The 18,490-nt window shown below is 49.8% G+C and overlaps 4 protein-coding genes and 1 long non-coding RNA gene across 9 annotated transcripts in view; 2 read left to right on the top strand and 3 right to left on the bottom strand.

Annotated features, from left to right (window-relative positions):
* Positions 1–71: 71 nt before the first annotated feature.
* Positions 72–2,889, bottom strand: Lrrc73 (leucine rich repeat containing 73). The gene is made up of 6 exons (XM_005318642.4): positions 2,618–2,889; positions 1,925–2,085; positions 1,469–1,591; positions 937–1,037; positions 567–789; positions 72–419 (listed from the first exon to the last, which is right to left on the bottom strand). Exons 1-6 carry the CDS (start codon positions 2,887–2,889, stop codon positions 349–351), a joined length of 951 nt encoding a protein of 316 aa, XP_005318699.1. The 3' UTR covers positions 72–348.
* A 548-nt stretch (positions 2,890–3,437) lies between these two features.
* On the top strand, positions 3,438–8,338 carry LOC144366202 (uncharacterized). The gene is made up of 2 exons (XR_013425152.1): positions 3,438–3,811; positions 6,397–8,338. It is a non-coding gene; the product is annotated as an uncharacterized LOC144366202 (long non-coding RNA).
* On the bottom strand, positions 5,253–9,986 carry Yipf3 (Yip1 domain family member 3). Of its 2 annotated transcripts, XM_005318640.4 has the most exons (9): positions 9,754–9,984; positions 8,935–9,132; positions 8,465–8,571; positions 6,996–7,041; positions 6,766–6,858; positions 6,485–6,616; positions 6,174–6,287; positions 5,856–5,979; positions 5,253–5,733 (listed from the first exon to the last, which is right to left on the bottom strand). In XM_005318640.4, the coding sequence occupies exons 1-9, from the start codon at positions 9,832–9,834 to the stop codon at positions 5,585–5,587; spliced, it is 1,044 nt and encodes a 347-aa protein (XP_005318697.1). In that variant the 5' UTR covers positions 9,835–9,984; the 3' UTR covers positions 5,253–5,584. The 2 variants fall into 2 exon arrangements, with proteins under 2 accessions (XP_005318697.1, XP_013211243.1); XM_013355789.4 differs by lacking the exon at positions 6,485–6,616 and having other exon boundaries at positions 9,754–9,986.
* Positions 9,987–9,998: 12 nt separating this feature from the next.
* Positions 9,999–13,902, top strand: Polr1c (RNA polymerase I and III subunit C). Of its 2 annotated transcripts, none has more exons than XM_005318641.5 (9): positions 9,999–10,207; positions 10,335–10,406; positions 11,775–11,882; positions 12,117–12,249; positions 12,532–12,651; positions 12,737–12,889; positions 13,055–13,204; positions 13,316–13,432; positions 13,581–13,902. In XM_005318641.5, the coding sequence occupies exons 1-9, from the start codon at positions 10,139–10,141 to the stop codon at positions 13,697–13,699; spliced, it is 1,041 nt and encodes a 346-aa protein (XP_005318698.1). In that variant the 5' UTR covers positions 9,999–10,138; the 3' UTR covers positions 13,700–13,902. The 2 variants fall into 2 exon arrangements, with proteins under 2 accessions (XP_005318698.1, XP_040138651.1); XM_040282717.2 differs by having other exon boundaries at positions 10,007–10,227.
* Positions 13,903–16,382: 2,480 nt separating this feature from the next.
* The window catches only part of Xpo5 (exportin 5), a 45,931-nt gene continuing 43,823 nt past the window's right edge, over positions 16,383–18,490 (bottom strand). For 2 of the 3 annotated variants that reach the window (XM_078019955.1, XM_078019956.1), the window contains exons 28-32: positions 17,969–18,051; positions 17,317–17,424; positions 17,051–17,188; positions 16,715–16,879; positions 16,383–16,541 (exon numbers count right to left, since the gene is read on the bottom strand). In XM_078019955.1, coding sequence (XP_077876081.1) covers positions 16,404–16,541; positions 16,715–16,879; positions 17,051–17,188; positions 17,317–17,424; positions 17,969–18,051 — 632 coding nt within the window. In that variant the 3' untranslated portion in view covers positions 16,383–16,403. Of the gene's footprint in view, positions 16,542–16,714; positions 16,880–17,050; positions 17,189–17,316; positions 17,425–17,968; positions 18,052–18,490 lie in introns of those variants that run through there. The other variant, XM_078019957.1, reaches the window with a different exon arrangement.

Below are 18,490 nucleotides of genomic sequence, written 5' to 3'. Positions count from 1 at the left end.
GCCCCCTAATGGTGCTTAGTGGTAAGTTCCTCCCATCTCTGGGTCCCCAGTGACCACTGCCACACACCAGGTTGGGGAGTTTGTAAAATCTCTTCCGAGCCAGCGGGTTGCAGTCAAGAACTGCCAACAGGTCCAGAGGCCTTGCCCTGGGTTCAGCACCCCCCCCACCCCATAGCCATTGCCTAGTCACAGCTTCCAGAGCCTCCCACTAGTGCCAGGAGCTGCCAGAGCCCCAAGCAACCCCTTTCCCCAACCTCCCAAGCCCCAGACGTTCCACCCCCTGACATCTGGAGGAAGGTGCTGAGGACATAGACAAGTGTAATGACGTGCAGAAGCCCAAATGGAGAGTCACATCTCGGTTTCAGCCAACAGACTGTCCCCTAGTCCTGATGTCATTAGCACCATCTGAGAGCTGGGATCTGTGGAAAGGCAGAAGGGTGTTCAGATCATCACTTGTTCCTCAGTGGGGACCACACACAGAGGGGAGATGGCATAGGTTTCCACACCCACTCTCCTTGTCCCAAATCTCTTTCAGACTGGTTCTAACTAACCCTCTAGGTTCTTACCGCTGGGGCACATCCAGGAGCTGCTGCCCCTCTGGTGGGCAGCAGGCTCCCGTCCTCTCTCCCATTCCTGGGTGTCGCCAGTCCCTCCTGCCACCTCCTCTTCCTCTTCCCCCTCAGAGAGTAGGTCGCAGATTTGCTGCTGCAGCTCTGGGCTGATGCTGTTCTCAGCCAACACTAGGCTCCGCAGAGCTGTGGGATAATTTTCTACCATGTCCAGCAGGGTCTGGGGGTGGGGATGAGTATAGAAAAGGTTGAACACAGTTAAGACAGGTCCTCAGACCCAACCTACCACCCCTTAGGTTATGTCCACAGACACACTAACATCCACCCTGACCCTCTGGCCTGTCCCCAAAACATGAAGACTTCTCACCTGAGCTGACTGGTTCGTAAGTCCTGTACCCTCCAAATCTAGGACTTCTAGGGTGCGGCTGGAGGCTACAGCTACAGCTAGCATCCCTGCCACATGGTCACCTGGGGAGAAAGCACACATTCATGTACTCACACACAGGGATTAACCCTTTCTCCTGGACAGCTCCCCCATTACACTAACAACCTTAGACCCAGCTAGGAGACCCTAATTGATAGTGGCCAAGAGTGTAGCATTGTGATTAATGAGTGAAGAGAGTAGGTGAAGGGGCGTAAAGGCTGGTTAGTGGGAAGACAGGAGGTGGCAGGAAGAGTACGTAGAATACGTGCAGGGTGCTGACTGATGGTTTGCTCGACCTGTTGGTCATCTAGTGCTCCACACAGGATTGCTCATCTACTACCAACTAGATCCTGGGGGGGGGCTCTCTTTCCTCTTCCCTCCCCCAGTGTTGGGGCCACCATGGCAACTGGTTGTCACAGTTTCTTGGATAGTGCATGGGGCCCTGAGAACTGAAGGAAGTGGTCTTGAGACTCACCCAGGGGGTTGTAGTCCAGATTGAGGACGCGGACTTGGGAGCTGTGGGCCACAGCAATGGCGAGGCGGCTCCAGCCCTTAGGGGTGATGCCAGGGTTGGCGCTCAGCGTTAGCTCTTTCAAGCCTGGGCAACATTGTAATGAGAAGCCAGGATGGGGATAATCAGTCTCTCATTCAGCCCCTTTCCTACCTCTGGGATATCCCTAGTGGATGGGGAGCCACTCCATCCCCAAACACAGAGCTCCAGAGCCAGTGAGGACCCATGCCTCCTCTGCCTGGCCCTGCCTGGATCCCTGAGTCTTCACCCTGCTCAGTGTTCAGCCCCGTTTCCTGAGAGGAGTAAAAAAGACATTCTCAACCACACCCTCGGAGGACCACACCCCCTTCCCACTACATTTTTTTTTTTTTTTTTTATCAAGGCCACACTAGCCTATGTCCTCAGTAGAACCCTGCTCACCGGACTTGGCCCCATCTGGGGGGAGGAGGCCACAGATGAGGTTGATAGCTTCATCACCCAGCATGCAGTCCCCGAGGTCCAGAGCCACGAGGGCAGGGTGGAGGGCCAGGGCTGGGTTCAGCAAGGCCAGCCCAGCATCTGTAAGAGGGCTCCCATGCAGGCTGGGGAGTGAGGCAAGAGAGCAGTTATTGTAGTCATTAGCCTTATCTATTTGGGAAAGGGGCACCTCCCCTGAGAGGCCTGGTAAAGGAAGAATGAAAATTCTCAGTTGGAAGGCGAATTTGCTTGCTTTTCTGGGGCAGGGACTGGAATCCAGGACATTGCAGAGGGTGGGGCATAGAAGGGGTGTGGGTGTTGGACTGAATTCTTCTGTGGGCATGCAGGTAGTCTCCATGGGGGTATTCTTTCTTGGGAACTGAAGGGCTGCCCCCGTGAGGTAAATGCGGGTGGGGAGGTGGGGAGATATGACAGGCCCTGCCAGGTCGGGTTGGGTATCCCGTTTCCTGTGGGGCCGCCTGGGCAGAGATAAGGCATGTGCTTGAGGGATGGGCAGAAGGATGAGGTGTGTGTATAGGGGCGTAAAGGCTGGCTGGTGGCAAGTCAGGTACTAGAAAGTGGAGGAACAGGAGGTGGCAGGAGGAGTACGTGGAGGGGTGCAGTGCCCGGGACCCCCTTGCGAGGGGGCGCACTCACAAGAGGGACTGGATGGATCGGTTGGTTCGCAGCGCCTCCGCCAGCTGCTTGATGCGGCTGGGGCTGGACACGACGCCTAGGTTAAGATTGAGCTGAGCGAGGGACGTGGCCCCGGCCAGGGCCCGGCAGATGCGGCCGAAGTCGCGGTCGCAGAGGCGGCAGCCGCGCAGGGAGAGCAGGCGCACGGCGTTGTCGCGCAGGCCGCGGCAGATGTCCCGCACCTCGGCGCCTGACAGCGGCTCCCCGGAAATCTGGATGGAGCTGGGCAGCATGGTACCGGCGGCTGGGCCGCCGGGGCCCGGGCCGGGGCCGGGGAGGAGGTTGGCCGGGTCGCGGGCGAGGCCGGGGCTGGGGCTGGGGCCGGGGCCCTGGCTGGGGTCGCGGACGGAGCGGGGGAGGAGGCGGAGGCAGAGGTGGAGGCGGCGGTGTCGGCGGCGGCGGCTGAGGCAGTGGCTGCAGCGGCGGCCGCAGAGGCGGAGAAGCGCGCCGGGGCCGGGGCCGGGGCCGGGGCCTGGGCCGGGGCCGCCGCGGGCCGGGCTGAGACCGAGCAGCGCTGGGGCGGGGGCGGACCGTGCCGTCCGTGTCTGGGCGGCGGGCCGGGGTGCGAGGTCCGGAGGCTGGGCAGGCGCTTCCTGGCGCTAGTTCTTGTCCTCGCGGTTTCGGCGCCGGCGGCTCAGGGGCGTAGCCTCAGGACGTGTGGGACAGTCCCGGCTCGGAGGCCGCACCCGTTCCCTCCCTCTCTCCGGCCCTGTTCCCCCGGCCGCCCCGAGGGCCCAGCCGCCCCACTCGCAGGGAGAGCCCCAAGCGGGCGGCGGGCGGGCGGCAGCTCTAGCTTCAGCTCCTGCGCCCGAGCCGGCGGCGGGTTCCCAAGGCAACGGTCGCGTCACCGCACTCGCCCCGCCCCCTGCCCGGCCTGGTCCACGCCGGCCCACCAGGCTCGTGCACACCGGGTGGTTCCGGGCTAGGAGCTCGAGCGGAGAGGGACATTCTTCCCCTGGATGTAGGGGCCAGACATCAGGCGGAAAGAAGGCATTGGGCTGAGGCCTGGGAAGGGCAGCCGTGTGTGTTTATATATATGGAGGCACATTACGTGGAGATGGCGTTTGGCTGTTACCGGACCCATCCTCCCATCTTTCCCCATTCAGGTCTAGACCCTTGGCACCCTCGTCTAGATCCTGGACACTCCCGTCTCTGGTAAGGAAGTCCCTAGGCCCTTTAATCCGTGCCTCGCCCCGCCCCCTTGCCCCAGTGACGCGAGGCGCAGCGTGCGTGGGGATTCCCGTCGGTGAGGACTTCCCCCACCAGCTTCCCGTTAGACCCGCAGCCTGGGAGAGGGCCCCAGCGACAGTCGAACTGAACTACGGTGCCCTAACTGTCGCTAATGCGGATGCGGGACCCTGGTACCGCTCCATCCCCCGGCTTTGCGGTGTAGGGCGCTGCTGATGTCTTGAAGTTCTGTCTTTGAGAATGGGGCAGCCAAAATAAACTGGTGCCTGGATCAGCGACCCGGAATGGTGGCGGGAACTGCGTGAAGCCAGCTGGGGCACCATGCACAGTGCAAGTAGAATCTTGTCCACTGCTGATGGTGGTGAGGCCTCATTTGTCTAGCAGGGCAAATCAAGGGCACTTTAAAAAATATATTTTAGTTGAAAATGGACCTTAATTTTATTTATTTGCAGTTTTGAGAATTGAGCCCAGTGCCTCACATATGCTAGGGAAGTGCTCTACCACTGAGTAGGACCCCAGCCCTCAAGGGCACTTCTGCTAGTTCCTTTGGAAAGATGCTGTTGTTCCAGGCTTACAAGAATAATGGCAATTTTTTTTAAAAAAGTAATATTACTATTGTGAAACCAAAGACACTACTCCCTCTGCTATCTACCTGAATTAAACAGAGCAGATCAAAGGGGTAAAGGGAATAGATGGTGCCATACTAGTTTTTTTTTTTTTTAAAGAGAGAGGAGAGAGAGAGAGAGAGAGAGAGAGAGAGAGAGAGAGAGAGAGAGAGAGAATTTTTAATATTTATTTCTTAGTTCTCGGCAGACACAACATCTTTGTTGGTACATGGTGCTGAGGATCGAACCCGGGCCCGCACGCATGCCAGTCGAGCGCGCTACCGCTGAGCCACATCCCCAGCCCCCCCCCTTTTTTTTTTAATGAATAATGGTACTCTTGAAGGAAGGAAGTGGAAGGCCAGAGGAAACTCCTGAAGGGAGTAAGCCAGCTTAAAACAGGGAACAGCTAAGTTTAGCTTCAGATGTGAGCTCCATGGGAAAATAGCCCCACAAGGGCCCATGTGCACAAGGTCCTTGTAATGATACGGGATTTAGTCTGGATGTTTTTGTCTAGTTGCCATTGCTCCACTGGCTTCCCCAAAATGCTGCTGAGCTCAGACTTCATCTGATACTGTTTCATGAGGCTTAAGCCTCTTGCGGGCTCCTTGCCATTCCATGGGTCAGGAATCCCCTACCCTAGGGCAAGTTCCATGAACAGTCACTGACATCTAAGTAGTTAGGCCTGTCTCATCTTCATTCCTTTTGTGTGAGGGCATATAGAAGGGAACATGTGACTACTGATGATGAACAACAAGAACTTGTATAAGAAGTAGGGTGACAAGGAGAACCACTGGAACAGTAACTGCAGTTCCAGACTTCAATCAATATTTTAATTACCAAGTCTATATTTAGCAAGACAAGAGGGGCACAGAAGTAGGAAGGGGTAGGTGGTTTGGGGGCCTCAGAGAAGCTGACCCACTTTCTGCACTGGCTGCAGACCTTTGCAGTCCTGGCCAGGATTTCCTGGCCTTGTGCCCTTCAGAAGCCCCAACAGGCATCAAAGAGGTACTTAAGCAGCTACAACTCAGTGGCAACTGCAGACCCCATCAGAGACCCATGTCACCAGTACTGTCCTTTAATCTTTCTCTGCTCCACAGTTGGGAGAGACAGGGCTGGCCAAGGATTTCAGGTGGGGTCAGTGTGACTGCACGGTCACTGCAAGAGCCTTGGCTGTGGCATTGAGCACGGTGGTGGGAAGTCTGGCAGCAGGGATCCCAGCAGGGACATCCCTGGGAACTCTCTGCATAGGTGGGATGTTAGGGCCCTCCAGTGTGTCCAGGATCCCTGAAAGAAGGAAGAGGAAAGGTGAGTGCTACTGGGTCTAGTCTACAGGTTGCTTCATCTAGCCCCCAACCTTGGGCCACCATTCTGCCCCTCCCCCTTGTGTAGGTCCTCCTTCCACTTACCCTCTACCACCTTGTGGTAGGCAAAATGCAGATAAAGCAGGAATAGCATATGCAGGGCAGCCAGAGTGCCACAGAGGAGTAGCCGCTGGGTGGGGCCTACAGTCCGTGATACCAACACTGCCACCTAGGGCCACAGGAATACAGTTCAGAGGGTGTGGTTTCAAAGTGAGGGATGGGGGAATACACCTGCACCCAGGGCAGGATGGTTATAGGTCCTTCCTTTCCACTTAGAGCCCTCTGTGGAGTGCACAGCTCAGGCTGTCTCCCCCAACTTCCTGGGAGGACAACTCACCCATGGAAACCTCTTGCTCAGCTTACCATGCGCAGGGTGGACAGCCCACCCACCAGCAGCCAGAAGAGGTAGAAGAGGGCATGGAGGTGGATGTTATAAGTGATGAACAGGACAATGCAGTGCCCAAAGAGACCATAGCCCTGGAAAGAAGGGTGGTGAAGAGGAAAATCATTCAGTCTGGGCTGGCCTCTGACTCCTCAGGGGGGCCCTGGGAATAAATGCTCCACTGGCTTGCTCCTCTCATTCCAGGTCCAGAGCCTCCCAAGACCGATGCAGACCAAAGCCTTACTACTTTTTAAAAAATTGCCCTTGCCCACTACCATGCCTGGCTTCTTACCAGCAGTGCCAACATCTGGAGCATGGTGATCTGGGCGTTGCACAAGTAGGCCAGGAAGTAAATGAAGGACGAGACGCCCAGCCAGTAGCCAAAGCAGGTGCCAATGGCTGTGCCCATCAGGGTGCCTTCCCGCTGTAGGGTGAAGGTTCTACTCAGTCCTGGGAGACCTCTGATCTCAGCCTCACCCAGGGCCTGCTTCTGCCTCACTCCACCATCCTGTCCTTGGGCAGCTTTCAACCTATATCAGCCCCCCTTCTCCCAAAGTCCTCTGTTCAACTTACAATAATGGTGTCAGATGTCTTCATCCCATGGAGGAGGATGGCAACCAGTGTAAACACCAGCATGAGAGGTCCGTAAAGTTCACCAGCGATTTTCTGTCAAAATAGCAACTCACTCATTTTGGTGTATACAACGCCTCTTCTCTTTATACCTTCATAGGCTTGACTTGATGGTCCCACCCTTTGCCTTGGGTGCCTCCCCTGGCTCTCCAGACATGCTACCCCCTATTCACCTGGGGGAAGTTGACCATCTTGATAGGGATCATGGACTCCAGGAGCCTGGGAGAGGAGAGGAGAGATGAAAGCAGAGACAGCACTATTCTGTGAAGTTCTGGAGGACAAGGCCTGAACCTTCATCTCTCTAACTCCAAGGAATGGGGCCTGGCCCAGAGGACATGCTGGATGACAGGGGGAAAAAGGGTAGTGAAGACAGTAATGAAGAAATCATTTCCTTGACCCTAAATATACTTTCAGGAAGGACAACTCTCTCTGAAAGCAAGCTGACTGGGTCTTGGGAGAGGACCTGACCATTTATCTACTTGACCATTTTCCCTTCAAAAGATAGGCAAACCTCAGAAGAGTACCCAGAATTCAGGGCTATGATGGTGAAGTCCTGGGAAGGGTTTAGAAGGAATGGTATTACTACTGAAAAAAGTGTGCCTCCTACCTCTTCCTACTTACCATCCCTCCAGGCAATGCTGAGCATTTTCTTGAAAAATGTATTTGAAGTGATATAAAAATTCCACACAGTAGGAATAAAAGTAGTCAATTCTCCACTGTCTTCTTAAGTGCCTGGCTCTTTATAAAATTGTGGGTTTTTAGTTAGATGATATTATTATTATTATTAATTTTGGCACTGGGGATTGAATTCAGGAGCACTTAACCACTGAGCCACTCCCCTGCCCTTTTACTTAGACAGGGTATCACTGAGTTGCTTAGGGCCTTGCTAAGTTCCTGAGGCTGGATTTGAATTTGCAATCCTTCTGCTCAGCCTCCTGAGCTGCTGGGATTGCAGGTATGAGCCACCGTGCCTGGCTAGATATTACTTTTTATGGGAAGTCTGCCCTGTCCCATCCACCAGCCTACTCAGCTTAGATGTCACATCTGTATGCCTTGATATAGCATAGGGATACTTTATTGTAACTGCCAGGATAGGCTGGGCACAGAACAAGAGCTTAATAATACTTGCTGAGTGGTCCTGGGTATTTAATAAACAATGGTCAAATTAAAGGATGAACAAAGAACCAAGCCAAGTTTAAATCCAGTTGTTGAGAAGTCATTTAGCAACTATACCCTGATATTCTGCTTTTCAAGCCTTCTGGTGCCAGGAAAAAAATAAAGACAGAGCCAGCTTTTGAGGATGGTCTCTGGAGAGACAGACACAGGAATGAGAATGTAATGCAGTGCTTAAGTACCATCTGTCAGAGGCAAGTACAGAGATCCATAGTGGCACCAGGTGAGAACAAACTGGGAGTGGATTAGGAATGCAGAACAAAGGAAGTGCTGGATGAGCCAGGTTTTGAGGGATGAGAAGTGTGCTAATGAAAAAAAGGAGGAAGGCAAAGTGTTATTACCATTATGTTCAGTGATGAAGTCATGAAGTGGGGGAGCCCACCAGAGTGTGGAACTTGGCATCTGGTTGTAGTTTGAAGGAAGGATTAGGTGTTAGGAGGGAAGCTTCTGTCAGGAAAAGAATCCTCACCTGCTTCGCACCTGGGCAGGCTCCACATCAAAGTAGGGTCTCAAGATGTCAATGTTGGCATATAAGCTGAAGGCCCTGGAGGCTTGTCTCTTCCCTGCCTGCCACATCTGAAGGGAGATGGGGGATGGGTATTATGAGACTTGTGATTCTAGACCCTGTTGCCTATTTTGTGGTGGGTTTCTTCTTCTTCCTTTTTTTTGGTACTGGGAATAGATCCCAGGGAAGCTTTACCACTGAACTACATCCCCAGTCTCTTATTTGAAGACCAGGTCTCATTAAGTTGTTGATGGTCCCATTAAATTGCTGAGGCTGGACTCAAGCTTGTGATCCTTTTACCTCAGCCTCCAGAGTCACTGAAATCACAGGTAAGTGCCATTGCATCCAGTCTTTCTATTGGATTTTATCAACTGGAAAACATGGGATATATCTAGGTATACTTTTCCACCTGCCAGGAATTAAATCTTTCTTACTTGATCAGCCACCTGCCGGCTCAGCTGTCCCTTAAAGCCCTTCATGCCCAAGAACTCCCCATCTTCTTCTTCCACAGCAGCTGCATCTGCATCAACTTCTTCCTCACGCAGGCGCTGATGCAGCTCACCCATATCCTCGAAGCTGGAGCCTGAAGTATCATCCATGTTCTCCATGTCAATCACAGCTGAGCCCCCACCCTGTGAAGACAATGGCTCCTAGAGTGCAGGACCTTTCGGTTCTATCTGTTAGGTTCTCTGCTCATCCCAGGGTTTGTGCTTAGTTCTTCCACTGCCCAGGGCATGGCTTGGAATCACTACAGATCATGCCACTCTTCTTCCCCCTCATTTGCCCTCATAACCCTTGGTTGCCTGCTTTTGGCATTCTTCTAGCCCGGGGAAACCTATTATTTTCATGCTTTCTCCTACCTTCCTTATAATAAAAGCCGCAAATGACTGCAAAAGTGACATTTCTTTTATTTTACCCAAGTCCTGAACACAACTATGCACACTGTGTTTTTGGCGAGTGCCAGTGAACTCCATGCCCCGCCATGCTTGGCCTTGATCGACCTCCTAACTAGTCCGTAAGCGCACTTTTCCCTCGCTCCTCGGACCAGAGACCCGAGGCTCTCCGGATGTAGTACCAGGTCTGGCCCTTTCAGGTCAGCACTATTACTACTGATTTTCGTGTGCAGGAAGACCCAAAGGAGACAAAAGATAATGCAAATGGAGAAGACTTCCAGGCCCCAAGAGAGAATCCCAATACTTCAGGACGGCTGCCGGCCCTGGGGTTGCTGGCAGCAAGAAATCTGAGGACATTACCTGGATGTTTTCTTCGAAGCCTCCCCATTCCGGGCCAGCTCCGTTTCGGGCGCTGCCGACCGGCGCCGCAGTAGTTGCCATGTCCCTCGAGGGCTCCCGTCGCTGAAGCCCGCGCTAGCCCTGTGCGCGTAGGAAGAGTAGGCGAGACGTGGGCCTGAGCGAGCGAGATGGCTTGGGAAGAGAAGGAAAGGTAGTATCAGCCGGAACGCAGAAAAGAGAAACCCGGATGTTTGGCCCAAGCTAACTTCCGGAAGCTGGGGACGTGGACGGAGGTGGGGCAACGTCTCGCGATATTTAATGCTTTAGGAGGCGGAGGGTTGCCCCAGAGACCAAGGAGTACTACTGGAACGCACGCGCTGCTGAAAGTCTCGTGGAGAAACTCAAGATGGCGGCTGCCCAGGCGGTAGAGGAGATGCGGAGTCGTGTGGTTTTAGGGGAGTTTGGGGTTCGCAATGTAAGTCTAATAGCATTGAGGTGAGGAGTAGGAATGAGAACGGAATAGGGATAGGGTGGGGATCGAAGTGGGGATGCACTTGGCTTCTTGCAGTTTCGTGGACAGATGAGATTCCTTTTTACTCTAGGTTCATACCACTGACTTTCCTGGTAACTATGCTGGGTATGATGATGCCTGGGATCAGGACCGTTTCGAGAAGGTGAGTTGGGCCGAAGGTGTCTGGAGTGGGTATGAGGGCTGCTGGAACGTGTGATCTGAGGCAACTTGTGATTCAGAAGCTGTTCTTGGGGATCGCTCCATTCATAGAACTTTTTTTGAGCAATGTGTACAGGCCAAGTTAGACACGTTTCTAATCTGTTTTACGAGGAAGACGATGTTCTGTCTTGTTGGGGAGTAACGCACTTAAACAATTCTAGTCTAATGTAATTGCGGTTGATAGAACGGTGGGGATGGGTGGCAGCATCCTGCAGAGGCGCTTAAGTCTAGACTGGGAAAGGGGACGGAGGTACATTTTCATGAACGAGGTGACATCTGAATTGAGGCTCGAGGACAGTAAAAGGTGAGGAGGGCAAGAGCTAACTTACAAAGGCAGATGTGAGATGGGCTGACAATGTCCTGGCTGGTCATTATTACTAGAAAGTGTGCTAGCAAGAGTGGTAGAGAAGATTGGAGTGCGCCTTATCCACTATAGGTGATGGGGAGCTTTTGAGGAGTTCTTCAGGCATGATCAGATTTGCAGCCGTTGATGGCTGTGCAGATTAAGTTTGAAGAGAATCATACCCAGCAAGCAGATTGTACAGGCAAGCTAAGAGTGAAGGCATGAATTTAAGACTGATGGTGGAAATAGAGCACTGGGGGCATGGCAGGTAAATTTGTGATTGCTTTGATAAAATGACCTTCTGGCTTGAGGAATTGCTTTGGTGGATGTGGTATCATCTACTGAAATGGTTGGGGAACAGGAATGATGTCTTCAGTTTCCTGCATATGGAGAAGCCAAGCAGGCCAGTAGATTATGTTTGCAATTATATCAGAATTGAGAAAATTTGGGGACTTGTCTGAAGTAGTTGCTGAAACCCTGAATGTGATTGAGGTTATCTGGGAGAGAGATAAGACTCTGAGAAAAAGTAACATTTAAGGGGCCGGTGGAAGATAGTGAAATTAGAAGGAATCCTTAGGGAAAGAAGAAAACAATATTGGTGCTCAGAAACCAAGGAAACAAATTGAAAAAGGAGGGATTTTTTTTTTAAAATTAATAATGTCAAGTGCTACTAATAGTCAAGGAAAGGATTGCCTAGAATCAACTGGACTACACTGTATGGAAGTTTGTGTTTTTTAGGGTATCATCTGTTGGTGGTTCAACTGGAAGCCATATTGCATAGGGTTTTCACTTAATGGAGGACAAAACCAAAACAACTTTTGAAGAAACTAAAGGATGGTTTGGGGGAGGATGAATATCTAATGAGGGTCATCTGGGTAGAGGGAGATATTTGGATGAGGGAAGTATCCAGGGGAAAACAGAAGTATAAATAAGCAGGATTCATTTCTAACATTTTTCCTGTCCCTCTAGAATTTCCGTGTGGATGTGGTACACATGGATGAAAACTCACTGGAGTTTGACATGGTGGGAATTGATGCAGCCATTGCCAATGCTTTTAGAAGAATTCTTTTAGCTGAGGTATTGGCAGGCATGGTGGCAAAACGGGGGTTGTGTGGGGAACTGTATTATTACCTTACTTGTAGAATTCTCAAGCTGTCCCTCCCCTTATTTCCCCTAGAACTATCCTGAGATTTTCTTTTCCTTTGTAAATGTAAATTTCATTAAGCATTCTTCTAGGAAGGGTTCTCTATCTTAGGAAGTAGGAAGTTGTCTGTTGTACAGGTGATTTTTTTTTTTTTTTTCCTTGAGCAGGTACCCACAATGGCTGTGGAAAAAGTCCTGGTATACAACAACACGTCCATTGTTCAGGATGAGATCCTTGCACACCGCCTGGGACTCATTCCCATTCTTGCTGATCCTCGTCTTTTTGAATATCGGAACCAAGGTGAGGGTTTGAGAAAATGAAATTTTGGGAGAGTTGGAACTGGCTCTCTTGAATAACCTAGAATTAGACTGCCTAGGTTCAAATCCTAGACTGATTACTGTATGACCTTGGGCAAATTACTCGTCTTTGGGTAACATCAGTTTTCAACTGAAGACACTTGCCCTTGCCTTCCAAAGTTTGTCAAGAGGATTAATATGAAAAATGTATGTAAATCCTGTAGCATAATACCTGATATTCTTAGCTGTTCAATAGTAAAAAGAGCTGCCTCCTCCATTTGTTCAGGAGATGAAGAAGGCACAGAGATAGACACACTGCAATTTCGGCTCCAGGTCAGATGTACGCGGAATCCGCATGCTGCTAAAGATTCCTCTGACCCCAATGAACTCTATGTGAACCACAAAGGTGAGCCAGTAGGGTGAGGAAGAGGACCCACCTGCTGGTGGGTTCTGGTTTCAGTGGCTGGGGTCTTCTGACATGTTTTCTTTAGTATATACCAGGCATATGACATGGGTCCCCTTGGGGAACCAGGCTGACGTCTTTCCAGAAGGCACTATCCGCCCAGTACATGATGATATCCTCATCGCTCAGCTTCGGCCTGGCCAGGAGATTGATCTGCTAATGCACTGTGTCAAGGGCATTGGTGAGAACCCTATGGGCCTACCCTGGGTTTGATTATAGTGGCACAAAGTGACGGGAACTTGAGCTGAGATGTTGCCGACAGGCAGAAAGTCAATAGGTTTGTCTTATCAGTGGTTTAGGAGAATGAAGAAAGGTTTCTGAAGACTGATTCTCCTCAACATTCCAGGAAAAGATCATGCCAAATTTTCACCAGTGGCAACAGCTAGTTACAGGCTTCTGCCAGACATCACTCTACTTGAACCTGTGGAAGGGGAGGCAGCTGAGGAACTGAGCCAGTGCTTTTCACCTGGTGTTATTGAAGTACAAGAAGTGCAAGGTATGGTGTTTGGGATGCTGTTCAGATGAGGATTTTCTTTTGAAACTGACAAAAAGAAATAAAAGCTTTGGACCCTAGTAGACAAAGTATGACAGGATTTGTTTTCATTAGGTAAAAAGGTGGCCAGAGTTGCCAATCCCCGGCTGGATACCTTTAGCAGGGAAATCTTTCGGAATGAGAAGCTAAAGAAGGTTGTGCGGCTTGCCCGTGTTCGAGATCATTACATCTGTAAGAACTGGTGGAGTGTATGCCTGTGGATACTTTTTATTGCTATAGCTTCCTTTCAGAGTCCATATGTGGAATTTAGAAATAATTTATAACAGCTTCCTAAAGAAAAGTCCTGCCTGGGCTGAAGTAGTGTTTCTTTGGTTCCCAGTTTCTGTAGAGTCAACTGGAGTGTTGCCACCAGATGTGCTAGTGAGTGAAGCTATCAAAGTATTGATGGGCAAGTGCCGGCGCTTCTTGGATGAACTAGATGCAGTTCAGATGGACTGAGGTTTGGACCAGAAATACTGGGATGTATGGAGTTGGATGCTCCTGGGTTCTGACCTGCCCCAAGGGGACTATTATACTCCGTGTGACTAGAGATCTAATTCCAGCTTTATTTTCCATCAATACATTTTGTGAAATGTGCTACAGAATGAGACTTTATGCCTTTGTAAGGCCTTTGATGTAAATAAATTCATGTCCAAACAAAATCTTTTATGACTACTTCTTGACTTTGAGTCTCAAGGTATGGGGCCTCATCTCAGAACAGGTTTGGTATTTAGCAATCAAGAACATTGGATTCACTGCCAATGTCAGTGTAAGTTAAGGCCAAGTTTTTTTTTTTTGGTAGTACTGGAGATTGAACCTGGGGCCTTGAGTGTGCTAAGCAGGCACTTTACCACTGAATTATATTCCCAGCTCTCAAAGCCAAGTCCTTTTAGAAACTTCCTGCTGGGCAGACCTTTAGCAGCTCTCCAGAATGAGGCAGGAGGATTGTGAGTTCAAAGCCAGCCTCAGCACAAGTGAGGTGCTAAGCAATTCAATGAGACCCTGACTCTAATTAAATACAAAATAAGGCTGGGGGGTGTGAGTCAGTGGCCGAGTGCTCCTGAATTCAATCCCCAGTACCAAAAAGGCCAAACTGAGGTGCTTTCTGCGGGCACAGTCAAACCTTCTGTACAGAAGGAACCAGAGTGAATATGCCAAATTTACCTATGTCCTGGATTACCAGGCAAATTCCTTACAGAAAAAAGGGTTGTCCACAGCAGTTCAACTGAACTATGTTGATCTATAAAAACAAAAACCAGGGTCAGGCCCAGTAGCCACACAGGAAAGGGAATGGTGCCTAGAGGTAGTCTAGAAAAAGACAGTTTCCTAATTGGCATACTATTTCAGAAAGCTTAATAATAGACCCATCAGTCACAATTTTCTTCCTGTCTAGTTCCCCCTACAGGTTGCTCAATGAAGATGTTAACCCTGGAACATGTCACTGGTTTAAAGACCAATTTGAAAAAGGCAGATAGGGCCCTTTCTGTATGAAATTGAGATTTTTACTGACATGCAGATGTGCTTTAGAGTTAAACATTTCTACAAAAAGGTTCTATAAACAATAGAAAATTCCTAGCATGAAGTCACAGAATGTTAAAAATATTACAACATAATAAATACAACTGTACCCTCCACAGCCCCAACCAAATAGAGTAGGCAGCGATCAAGTTTGGAGGGAGATATTGAGATCACCTTCACAATCAATAGAAGCCCAAAGCACCTTGCAGAAAAAGGGAACAGACTTGTGCAACAGAGACACCATGTGACACTCTTTTAAGTTCCATTTTCCCAGCTTTGCTTCTCTCCAACCTTGTAGTGCCTGTGACCTGCACCAGCTAAAAGCTGCAGGCTTCTGTCTACTCTCACTGAAACCCTAATTTGTGAACTGGATGGATGGCAGGCCTGTCCTGTGCAGAGCACATAGGCATTCTGCTTTCTATATGGATCAAGGCTGCCTTGTGATAATTACTTCATGGTCCCACATCCACATTTCCCTCTGCTTCCAGGGCCTTCCAGTGACCTCTAGGATGGACTCAGTACAGGTTGCGATAGATATAATTTCTTTTTTTTTTTTGGTACTGGAGATTGAACCTGGAGTGCTTTACCACTACGCCACATTCCCAGTCCTTTTTTCCCCCAATTTTAAGACAGGGTCTCTCTTAAGTTGCTGAGGCTGGCCTCAAACATGTGATCCTTCTGCCTCAGACTGCTGGGATTACAGGCACATACCACCCCACCTATGTATTCTTTTGGAAATGACCCTTGAGAAAAGCAACCAGGGGCATGTAAGACCACGAGATTTTTAAAGGCACCTGGGACTCAGCTAGTCCTAGAAGGAGACCAGTGGCTTTGCTAGCTGCTTGTCACAGATGTTAAGTCTAGATGATCTGGATTATCCTTGGATGACAATGGTGTCATGTGACACTGAATAGGGTACTGTGGCTCTAATGCCTGAGTAGACCCTGACACTGCAGAAACCCTTGAGTCAGGGTCATTTATGAAAGGGCGAGATGTGTGAGCTTAAGGGGGGGATATTAGCACTAAACCTTACCCAGTCTTGGTTCCTGGAGATAATACACTTGATATTGTGCCCAGACTTTAGTAGTAGCCTGTACTATGGATCCCATTGGGTGACCAGATTCTTGATCAAAACAAAGATGAGAACTGGCCAAATTCAGCTCAGTACTTAGCACCTAAACCAGACATGCCACTGGGTGTGTGGAAGGGTCCCTGCTAGCCCAGCAGCAAGGGGCTTTGGGATGCAGTGGTCCAGGAGAAGCTCTCCGGCACAAGTGGTTGAGGGCTGAGCCCTGGCTAGGCACAGCACCCCTCGTTCCCATTTGCCCGAGTATGCTGCATAGGGGCGGGAGGGCTTGGGGAGAAGGGCTGCTCTGCTCTAGCTCTTCTTGAAAAAGCCAAAATTCCCAAATAGGATGGGAACATCTTGACAGAATGGCGTAAGCCCTGACTCCCTTTCTTGATAAGTAGAATAACTTGTGGCCCTGCATAGGGCCCACTCTTCTTCAGCTGCAGACCTGGATCTGTCTCCAGGCTGACCATGGTGGAAAGTGAGGTGACAGTGCAAGAGGGGCCTAGAGATCAGCTATGAAGGGGGAAGAAGAGATGACAATAAAGGCAGAGGAAGGATGCCCAGGAGCTTGATTCATGGTTCAAAGATGGTGGCCAGGCTGCCCCCCTCATTGTCCAGCACCTCTGTCTCCAGCATTGGCTTTGTTTTTTTGAAAAGTGAGGGAAGATTCTTAATGTGAACTTCTTTTCGGAATTGCTCTCCCAAAGGTTTCTGTAGAAAACAAATGAGAAAAGACTAATGCTGGACCTGGATAGTGGGTTAGAGAATATCCTACCATAGTGGTCAATGACTACAGTTGGATTATGGTTACCTACACATGTGGTCTAAGAAGACCACAAACAACCTTGTAAGGTTGGGAATACTGATGGAGGTGCATAACCTACCCCGATGCAACCAGCAATGAGGCGTTTGAATTGGTCCTTCCGTCTCTTGTCAGCCACTTTCTGTAGGGAGGGGTTCAAAAGTTTGCAGTCAAACTGGTCCAGAGAGTCCTTCTGTATTTCTGGAATTTGCTCCATCACAGCTCTGATCTCCAAGTACCTGGGGCGCTAAAAAGTGGGGATAAACTCAATTGATGTAAGTTTGGACCCTGCTACCCCACCACAATGGCAACACTAGCAATTTGGCAGATATCTACTTTTAGGATAAGGCCCACAATCCTGGAAATAGGCTGAGTGAAAAAGCCACAGATGCCTTGTCCCCATGCTCTTGCCACTCACCAGTGCCTCATATATCTGGAATGCCAGGTGGACCAGGGAAGCCATGCACCCGTCATGCTGCCCATGTGTCTGTAAACCTTTCAGCACACTGGTGAAAAGCCACGTGACGGCATCTGCGAGCAGTGTCCCTGACAGCACCTGGGGAGACAGCTGTGCTCAGGGCCTTCTCTGAAGGTCCCAACTCCCCAATTCTTCCAACTGATTCAGTCAATCTGCTTGACCCACACCTTATGTGATAGTCAGAGAAAAGGAGTGATTAAACATACTTGTTTGAGGAGAGGCCAGCAGAGCTGTGTGGTTGTCCTCTGACAAGAAAGAGTATCCTTCCAAGACAGTGAATTGAAGGCTGTGATTAACAGTGCTGTGCAAACATCCTGAACAGAAAAGGAAGGATTAATATGGGAAAATAAGCACAAATTCTTAAGACTTTTTATACATCAGGAGCTGTTTTTTTTTTTTTTTTTGGGGGGGGGGGGAGTGTATGGGGGTGGGCTACTAGGGATTAAACCCGAACCTGGGTGGCTTAACCACTGAGCCACATCTCTAGCCCTTTTTATTTTTTTATTTTGAGAGAGGGTCCCACCATGTTGCTTAGGGCCTCACACTAAATAGCTGAGGCTAGCCTCCTGCCTCAGTTCCCTGAATTGCAGGGATTAGATTATAGTCATGTACCATCATGCCCAGGAGTTAAAATTTTTAATAGGTAATCAGGAAAATATCGAAGCTTTATTGGGTTTAATTTTTGCTTATCAGGCAGTCAAAAAGAAAAACGACAATATGGGAGATGTAGTGTTAAGACAGAGATAAAACCTTAAGCCTGGGGGAGGCTAAACACAGGGATTTTGAAACAATATGCCTATTTTTCTGAGAGCTTTAGCCCAGGGTGAGACAGTGGCATCACCTATCCCCTCCACCCACCTCATGCTTCATCAGACATTTTCCCAGGTCTGTAAGCTCCGCCATAGCTGAAGGGGTTACCTCTGTGGCCATCATCTCTTCATCTGTAAGCAGAGCAGAATGTTAAGCTCCATCTTTTCACAACAAGGAAGAATTATCCTGTTCTGACAGAAGCCCAAAAAGCAAAGTTGAGTGTACTGGACTGGCTGATGCTTAGTATTAGGTCACCCTCACCCCAGATGGAAGGATAAAAAAGCCCAAGCCCATGGCAGGTCTGGAGATGTGTCTAGCTGTGCATGTGAGAAACTAGGGAACTGCTGGGCAGTAACCTAAGCTGCAGATGCTGAAGATCTTTATTGCTGAACAACATGTAAGCACCCACTGTGAAAGGCACTGATTTAGTTGCTGGGGATATAAAAGGAATAGGATAGAGTCCCCTCCCTAATGGGAACTTACATTCTCATCAGGAAGACAGGTTATAAATGAATACATAAAACACAAAGATAAGTAGTGAGAAATGCCATAAAAAATACAGGATGGCCG

Source organism: Ictidomys tridecemlineatus, chromosome 8, assembly GCF_052094955.1.
Source record: "Ictidomys tridecemlineatus isolate mIctTri1 chromosome 8, mIctTri1.hap1, whole genome shotgun sequence".
In the NCBI taxonomy this organism is placed as follows: domain Eukaryota; kingdom Metazoa; phylum Chordata; class Mammalia; order Rodentia; family Sciuridae; genus Ictidomys; species Ictidomys tridecemlineatus.
Note: the sequence above shows the minus strand (reverse complement) of the source record. Positions and strands in the feature narration are given on the sequence as shown.